Consider the following 9,285-nt stretch of genomic DNA (forward strand, 5'->3'; position numbering starts at 1 on the left):
GCCCGGCTGCCGGCGACGCCCCGGAGCGGAAGAGGGAAGTGGATCCGGCGCCGGGCTGCGGTTCCAGCCGGGCTGGGCGTGCGGAGGCAGGGGCGGCGCGGAGACGAGGCCTGGCCACGGTGCGGCTCCGAGATGTCGAAGAACACGGTGTCGTCGGCCCGCTTCCGGAAGGTGGACGTGGACGAGTACGACGAGAACAAGTTCGTGGACGAGGAGGACGGCGGCGACGGGCAGGCGGGGCCCGACGAGGGCGAGGTGGACTCCTGCCTGCGGCAATATCCTTGGGTCGCCGCCCGTCCTCAGTGCGCGGCGTCTGTCTGGAGTCGTTCTGTGATTTTCTGTTGATGTGCTTTCTTTCTGCTTTTGTATCCTTAGGATAGTTTCCATTCCTTGCGTGGGAAGATGGAGCGGTTCTGCAGCCGAGGCCCTCTGTACTTTCAGCCCCACGGGCTGTTCATTATTTTATTGGTAGTAGTATTACTTAAGAGAAAGGGACTTGGCAAAATACAGGTTGCCCATAAAATTTGTTAATGAAAGTAAATTCGGAACTCCCGATAAGGAAGCTGGGAGCCCTTTACCTGCCAAGAAAAGGACAATAAAAAAATAAAAAAAAAAAAGGTGAGGCACGCATGTGGAAAATCCCTGGAAATATTTCAAATAAACCCCAACGAGTAAAATAGAAGGTGAGTCATTTGTACAAAGTGGGTTCGTTTTTGTGATTCTGAAATTGGTTCCATTCTAGTTAAAATATGGCTGTCAGTTCCTGGTTTCTGACTTTGCATATTTCAATATTCATACCCAATAATTAGCATTTGTAGCCGATGGTTTTTAGAACAGTGTCAGTGTGCAAAAGCCAAAGATGTAGTTTTGGAAATTTTTCAATTACTAGATCTTTATACATTTCTGATTTGGGGGTGTATATTCATAAGGAAGGGTCTTTCTTTGTCGATATCATGTGAAATTATAAAAGAGATATGTATGTGAAAAAATATTTGGTCACAACTGTATCTTATAAAGGCACCTCATACCCCTTAAACATCTATCAACCTACTGTACGTATTTTCCTTTGATTGCTATAGCTTTCAATCAGTTGTTACTATTTTTGCATCATTTAAATACTTGTTAAGTAGTTTGGATCTTTTTTAAAAAAAAAAAAGACTACAAAAGGCCTGCGTCTTTAGAAGTTCACAAAGCCTTGGAAATAACGTAGATTTTTTAGACCTATGTTTTCAGAAAAAAGTGGTGAACATTATTCTTTCTAAAAACATTCATATGCATAAAAATTTTCTGAAACTAATGGATTTTAGGTTATGTGTGATGATACCTTAAGGTTATCGCAGTAGCCTTCTCAATCTCTTTTTAATTAGCTCATCCTAAAATAGGAAGATACTGTCTCTTCTAATACTCGTTATCACTAGGAGAAGCAGCCCTGGTTGGGTACAACAGATGGAGGAACAAGTGAACTCTGTGCGGTTTTCCTTTTAGGGCAATGACTGCACATTCCGACAGTCTGATTGGCCTTCCGTTTCTCATGCTTGCTAACTCACTGGTGCCTTGACTAAATGTCATAGGTATGGTCTAACAGTTTGAATAACCTTTATGAAATAGGGAAGAATTTTAAAGACAGGAAAAGTAAGCTGCCACCTAAGGGTCATGTGAATTATTACATCTTCTGTAATTTCTCCATATCAATATTGAGAGATTGCTAATGTCTATCATTCAGATTGCTCCAGTAATCTGCCAGCATTTTCAGTTAATATAGAATGTAGTTCTAGTGTAAAATTTGGTTATTTTTCTGCTTAAAGCTGCAAAAGACAACATATTTTCTTTGAGGATAAGCTGTTCCATTTGGGCGCCTAATAATTCTGATGTATATTTTAGGGTTTCTTGATTACCGGTCTAAATAATGTTCGCATAGATGTGTCATTGGAAAATGAAAGGTTGCCAAGGTATTCACTTGATAATTAGAATCAAGAGTGAATTTTTTTATTCCTTTTAATTTTTTTAATTTCATTATCTCACCTTTGATTGACATTTTGGAAACCAACACATTGAATTTCCAGTTGAACATAGTGGCCATAATCATTTTTCTTTTTATGCATAAGGTCAAGAAACCCAGGGTTCCGAGCAGCCATAATACTTTCTCTGGGCCCCCCTTTGCTGTTATTCCCTTAACCTCCATCACAGGAAACATGACAGCTGCTCTCCAAGCAGCTCTGAAAAATCCTCCCATCAACACCAAGAGTCAGGCTGTGAAGGTGAGTCACAGGCGTGGCACGGTGATTTCTGCTGATAGCCTGCTATTGCCAAAGTACTCTGAAGTTTCAGAGAGCCTGGAGAAGTTTTAACTAGGTACTGACTTGGACTAGGAGAGCTTACAGTGTACTCGGATAGGTCAAAATTCTGTGAAGAAATAGCATGGTAACCGTTACAGTAATGCCACACAGTAGCCATAGTAAGTTCAAATGGTGGACAGGTCATTTCTGTGTATGTTTTAATAAGAGGCCACTCAGGCTGAATGTAAGCAAAAGCAAACTTTTACTAAAACAGATTCTACTTTTTTAATGAAATTAAATTATGCAAATATTACATGTTTATCATAGAAAGCTGAGACATGAGAGAATGGGAAGGTGATATATCTCTACTCAGAGGTAACAACTATTACTTCCTGGATGTTGCTTAGAGTTTTTCTATGAGTATTTTTGTTTCTATAATAACAGAATTTTGTAGCTTGCTTTTTCAGCTGTATAGTAGCTTACAGTTACCAGTAAGTTTATTTTACTGTTGCAGCTCTAACAGCTGAACACTGATAGGCTACAGTTTATATGTAACTGCTCCCCTTTTGTCAGATAGACTAACTTTCCCTGCTGTTTACACTACTGAAATGAATAATTTAGGATAAACTTAATTATTTCCTTTCAGTAAGTTTCCAGCATTGAAACGCTCAAAGTATGTACATTTTTTAAGGCTTCTGGTACATAAATTTGCCCTTCAGTAAAGTTATGTAATTTACATTCCTTAGAGCAATCTTACACTAGTTTTCAGGAGCTGGGCGTGGTGGTGCAGACCTGTAATCCCAGTGTTTGAGAGGCTGAGATAGGAGGGCCGCAGGCCCTAGGCCAGCCTCAATAATTTAGCAAGGCCCTCCACAATTTAGTGAGAACCTGTTTCAAAATAAAAATAGGGCTGGGGATGTAGCTCAAAGGTAAAATGACCCTGGGTTTAATCTCCATTACCAAAGAAAAATGTCGAAAGCATCAACCCCAAGGATCTCCTTAATTGATTAGGAGTAATAGCTTAAGTAAGTATATAGTAATTATTTAGGCAATATTTATTTATTTATTTATTTATTTTGTGGTACCAGGGATTGAACCCAGAGGCATTCTCCCTCTGAGCTACACCCCGAGCCTTATTTTTTATTCTTTATTTTGAAGCAGGGCCTCACTAAGTTACTGAGGGCATCACCAAATAGCTGAGGCTGGCTTTGAACCTACGATCCTCCTGTCTCAACCTCTCAGGTACCAGAATTACAAGCATGAGCTGCGATATAATATTTTATAAAGGGAAATTTTCTTTGGTTTTTAAAAGTATGTAGGAACATCATTGAAATTTCAGTTTTACGACCTTCTGCTTTTACGTGGGTGGTTTTTATCACAGCTTGTTGGTAGGAGGTTATAACTCTGGGTGCAAAGATTATTTCTCTAAATCAGGAAATTTAAACTGAAGATAACAATCGGTGGTAGGAACACTTTGTAACTGACTGGTAGGCATGCTGGAGATATCACATTATGGTGATTGGAAGGAGAAACAAATTGTAAAAAGGCCAATTAAGTGTTCCTTTTGCTCAGTTGAATAGGTAAGAAGATTTGGCTTTGAGAGCAGACTTTTTCCAAAGCAAAAAATAAATCACTAGAAATGGACATCATTATATCTATAGGTACAACGTTTAAAATAAGTTTCCTTAAAATTTTGAAATAAGAAAGTTTGTAAAAAAAATTGTTTCTGAAGTATAGATAGTTCAAGGTACAACTGCACATCAGTTTCCTTGCTTTAAGATTTTTTTTTAAAACCAAGAAAAATTAAAATGTTTTTAACAAATTGTTAAATTATCTTGTCAACCTATTAATAAATCCCATCAGCTCTACCTTCAGGTATGTCAGTAACGTCTGCTTACCTCTGTTGCTTTGTGATACTGAAACCAGCCTGTATGGTGCGGCCGTCCCTAGCTGGTCTCCCTGTTTCTGCCTTGCCTCCTGCTTCCGTCACTTAGTCTCAACATAGACAACAAAATGATCCTGTTAAAGTGTGAGTCAGAGCCAGGCGTGGTGTCACACGCCTACAATCCCAGTACTCAGGAGGCTGAGCCAGAAGAATCACACGTTCAAGACTAGCCTCAGAAACTTAATGAGATGAGACCTTATTTCAAAATAAAAATAAGCTGGGTGTGGTGGTGCACGCTTGTAATCCCAGCATTTGGGAGGCTGAGACAAGAGGGTTGCAGTTCGCAGGCAGCCTTGGCTACTTAGTGAGGCCCTCTGCAACTCAGTGAGACCCTGTTTCAAAATAAAGAATTAGCTGGGCGTGGTGGTGCACACTTGTAATCCTAGTACTTGGGAGGCTGAGACAGGAGAATTGCACAGGCTCTAAGCCAGCCTCAGCTACTTAGGCTCTCTGCAACTTAGTGAAACTCTGTTTCCAAATAAAATATAAAATAGGTCTGGGAGTATATCCCGGAGGTAGAAAGCCCCTGGGTTCAGTCCCCAGTACCACAACAAAAGAAGGAAGGAAAGAAAGAATAGTGCTTGGGGTGGAGCTTAGAGGTAGAATGCTCCTGGGTTCCATTCCCAGTACTGCAAAAAAAATAAACAAAATAGGGCTGGAGGTGTGGCTCAGAGGTGGACTGTCCCTAGGTTCAGACCCCAGTATCAAAAAGAAATGTGAGTCAGATAATACTATCTTAAAATCCTACATTGTTTCTCAGTAGCATCCAAAGTCCTTCTGTCGGCCTGCAGGCCTTACGTGCTCTCTTCTCTCCTGACGCCTGTGAGCTCCTCTGCTGCGGCTCTGACCGCTCCGCTCCAGGCACAGTGTTTGTTTAACACCCTGAACCCACACGAATAGCACTTGTTCTTTACTCTGTCCAAAGCATTTTCCTTACCCCAACATTTCCTCTTTTGTAACTTTTATGTTACTCAGATGTCAGTTTAGGGGTGTCTTTCTAAAACTGTAGCCCCTCATCTGAAGCTCAGTATCTTGTTACATACTCACCCCCAGGACCGGGCAGGCAGCATCGTCTTGAAGGTGCTTATCTCCTTTAAAGCCAATGACATCGAGAAGGCCGTGCAGTCTCTGGACAAGAACGGCGTGGATCTCCTAATGAAGTATATTTATAAGGGCTTCGAAAGCCCATCCGACAACAGCAGTGCTATGCTCTTACAGTGGCACGAAAAGGTAAGTTATGAATTAGGAATCCGTATAACTGCTTCCTTTATGATAGAGAACAACGGTGTCTCTCTCACCTATTTAACCATGATTACATAATTGTACATCTTTATTATTACACAGAAAATGCATGAAAATGAAAATTTCAGATATATGCTCACTATCTGGTCTTCTCTTAAAAGAGTCTGATTTGCAATACACACGTTTACTGACTTATATTTAGCAAATATATTATGATTCATTAGACATTGTCTGAAATACTGAATTAAATCTTTGCAAAAGAAATAAGGAATAAAAATCAGGAATTCTTTTTCAGTAATCAAAAGATAGAAACAAACCAAGAGGAACAGATAAAATGTGATAGATCCATACAGTGAACTATTATTCAATCATAAAAAGGAATGAAGTTCTGATACTGACTGGATGGATGAGCCTAGAAAACATACTAAGTAAAATAAGCCAGACATGGAAGGACAGCTATTATACATTTCTGTTTATATGAAATCATCTAAAGTAGGCCAATTCAAAGGTACAAAAAGCTATTTGAGGTTACAGGGCCTAGGGACAGGGTCTAGGGAGCCATTGCTTTTTGGGTCTGGAGTCTGGGAGATGAAAGGGTTTGATAATGGATTATAAAGATGGCTGCGCAGCATTGTGTGAATACTTAATGCCACTGAATTTTACACTTGAAGATGGTTAAGATGGCAAATATTGTTATATAGTTTACCACAATTTTTTTTTAAAAAAAAAAAATCAGGAAAAAAGCTGGGCATGGTGGTGCACGCTTTTAATCCTAGCATTTGGGAGGCTGAGACAGGAGGATCAGGGTTCGAGGACAGCCTCAACTACTTAGTGAGACCCTTTGCAATTCAGTGAGACCCTGTTTCAAAATAAAGGATAAAAAAAATAGGGCTGGGGTATAGTTCAGAGGTAGAATGCCCCTCCATTCCATCCCCAGTACCGCAAAAAAAGAAAAGAAAAAAAAATCAAGATTTCTTAAACCCTTTTTTTGTTTCACTGCATTTTATTTTTCAGTGTCAGCAAATGCTGCCATGCCATCCCTAAAAAAACAGATAAGGAATTTTGAATTCTGAGTAAAAGTTGGCAAGGTAATCCTTATTGCCCAAATCTTATGCTAGTAGAAATATAAACTAACATTTTATTAGAACAAACAGCTAGGTGTGGTTGCACACAACTGGAATCCCAGTACTTGGGAAGCTAAGATAGGATTGCAGGTTCAGAGCTAGTCTTAGGAACTTAGCAAGACTCAGCAACGTAGCAAGACCCTGTCTCAAAGCAAAAAGGGCTGGTGATGTCAGGCGTGCTGACACTGTTACCCCGTACCTGGAAGGCTGAAACAGCAGGATGGCAGGATCCAGGGCAGCCTCAGCACTTCAGCAAAATCCTATTTCAGAATACGAAGAGGGGTAGCTCAGAGGGAGAACGCCCCTGAGTCTGATCCCTAGTATGAAAATCAACGATAGTAATGACTCAGTTAATCCCCATAGAAACACGAGGAGAAGGAAGAACTCGTCCTTCGTGCTGTGTAGGTGAGGCAACTGGAAGCCTGTGTTGTGTCTTCATTTCCAAACATGAGTCACCAGTTTTTGCTAATCTTATCTCCTAAATACTTCCAAAATCCATCCACTCGGATGCATGGCTAACGTACCAACTCTCAGCATCTCTCCAGTCAGTTGCTATAGCTCCCTCACAGCTGCCAGTTTTGCCTCCCTGAAATCCGTTCTCCACCCCCCACCAGAACACTCTCTTTAAAATCCAGATGTGCTCCTCAGTCCCTAGAAGGTTCGGAGTCGAGCCTCCTCTGTCCTGTCGCTCTTCCCGTAGGCTCCGCGGCGCCAGCCCCTTCCCTGAGCACCCCATACTGCTCCACCCCTCCACGCGGGTCTGCTACCTTGCCTATTCCCCAGGAAGCCGACCTGCACATTCTTTGGGGGGGGGTACCCCTACTGTGTGTATACCCCTACTGTGTGCCTCTAACACTCTTACTATTCCAAACATTATATTAAAGTCTTCTGTGTATATGACTGTCTCTTCCTAGTAGACCAGAGATGCTATATTTAGCTGAAAATGGTAGTGCATACCTGTGATTCCAGGACTTGGAAGGCTAAGACAGGAGGATCACATGTTCGCAGCCAACCTCAGCAACTTAGTGAGGCCCTTGACAACACAGACCCTGTTTCAAAATGTAAACTAAGACAAAACAAAATGTAAACTAAAATAGGTTTAGGTTTGTAGCTTAGAGGTAGAATACCCCTAGGTGCAATCCTTAGTACCGCCAAAAGAGGGGGATGGGTGTGGTGGCACATGCCTGTATTCCCAGTACTTGGGAGGCTGAGACGAGATCACAGGTTCAACCTCAGCAACTTAGCGAGACCCTGCTTCAAAATAAAATAGGACTGGGGTGTAGCTGAGAGGTAGAGCACCCTCCAGTTCAACCCTGTGACTACAAAAAAAGTTGTATTTAGTATGAGACTCCAGGGTTTAGTATGAGGCGCCCAGGGTTCTGAACACATACGTCCGGTTGGTTTCCTTTAGGCACTCGCCGCTGGAGGAGTGGGATCCATCGTGCGGGTCTTGACTGCGAGGAAAACCGTGTAGCCCCGAGGAGCCGGAGCCGCTGCGGGAGTGGGAGTTGCTGGTACAAAGACCAAAACAACCAAACGCCACCGCTGCCCCGGGGCAGCGTCTGTCTCAGCCTTGCCTTCTTGCTTCTTTTTCCTATATGTAAAGAAGAAAATCACGTGCCAGTTTTCCTTTCATGAGGATTAGGGTAACAGGAAAGTTGGTTCAACAGGAATGTTTCATCTTTGCATAACGACCTCAATGACGTGTGCACACCAGTGTGTGTAGAGTATAATTTACATTCACGTTTAATTGTGCAATTTGTAACCCCCAATGGCTGGTTTTCGTGTTGCTTTATGTTCTTTTTAACCAATACTGAGAGAACTGATCAGAATTTGAAGCCAGTTTTCTAACTCGTTGCTAATCGGGACATGATCTTGATTAAAAATATATATATACATATGAAAGACTGGCAGCTATTAGCATTGCAAAACTGGACCATACTTCCCTTATTTATGCAAAATGTGTTTTTGGAACAAATGGTGGTTGAAAACCACTACCAATTTTCATCTTTATTTCTCTTGCCTCCAGCCTGTGCTGGGAGTTTAAGTATGCTACTCCTTTTAGCATCCAGTTATCATGGCCTCTTAATTTTTCTTTTTGTTTTTTGTGGTCTCCCAGGGTCCAGAGCAAGGAGTCTTGCTCTATACAAATGTATTTATATCAGAAAGGATAAGAAAACTATGATGCAGTTCCAGCTCTGGGCAGCCTCGGAATGAAATACTATTCCTTTAGAAACACAGAAGCTGCCTTGGACATTCGAGGGAGGTGAGGGTTTCAGACACCACTTCAGATGCCCCATAAATGTCTTCAGTGTTCTTCAGGGTAATTGGGATCTCAGAAGATTTGGTTCAGATCCAAACAAATACACATTCTGTGCTTCAGCTCAGTGTTTTTTTAAAAAAGAAAATGCCACACAGCACAAAAAAAAAAAAAAAATGTTTACTCTGTTGGACAGACCAAATCCATTCTCAGAAAGTGACCGGTGCTTATAAGAAGCTATTATTATAAAGTAGCTCCAAAACAAACCGCCTGAAAGCAGATGACCAAGATGGAACTCAGCCTGTGTTTAGTATTTACCTTGGATTCCAGTTTCATAATCACTGACTTATATGAAAACTGGTGCAGAAATTCTATAAACTCTGCTGTTTTTGATACCTGCTTTTGGTTTCATTTTGTTTTGTAAAAATGATGAACTTC

At 41.3% G+C, this 9,285-nt stretch overlaps 1 protein-coding gene across 1 annotated transcript; it reads left to right on the forward strand.

Annotated features, from left to right (window-relative positions):
- Window positions 1-132: 132 nt before the first annotated feature.
- ARPC5 (actin related protein 2/3 complex subunit 5) lies at window positions 133-8,137 on the forward strand (the record flags this gene model as incomplete). The annotated part of the gene is made up of 4 exons (XM_080699543.1): window positions 133-272; window positions 2,132-2,258; window positions 5,275-5,451; window positions 7,999-8,137. 4 exons carry the CDS (start codon window positions 133-135, stop codon window positions 8,059-8,061), a joined length of 507 nt encoding a protein of 168 aa, XP_080555669.1. The 3' UTR covers window positions 8,062-8,137.
- Between the last annotated feature and the right edge of the window lie 1,148 nt (window positions 8,138-9,285).

The sequence above is a fragment of the Muscardinus avellanarius genome (assembly GCF_963383645.1).
Source record: "Muscardinus avellanarius genome assembly, chromosome: 7".
In the NCBI taxonomy this organism is placed as follows: Eukaryota; Metazoa; Chordata; class Mammalia; order Rodentia; family Gliridae; genus Muscardinus; species Muscardinus avellanarius.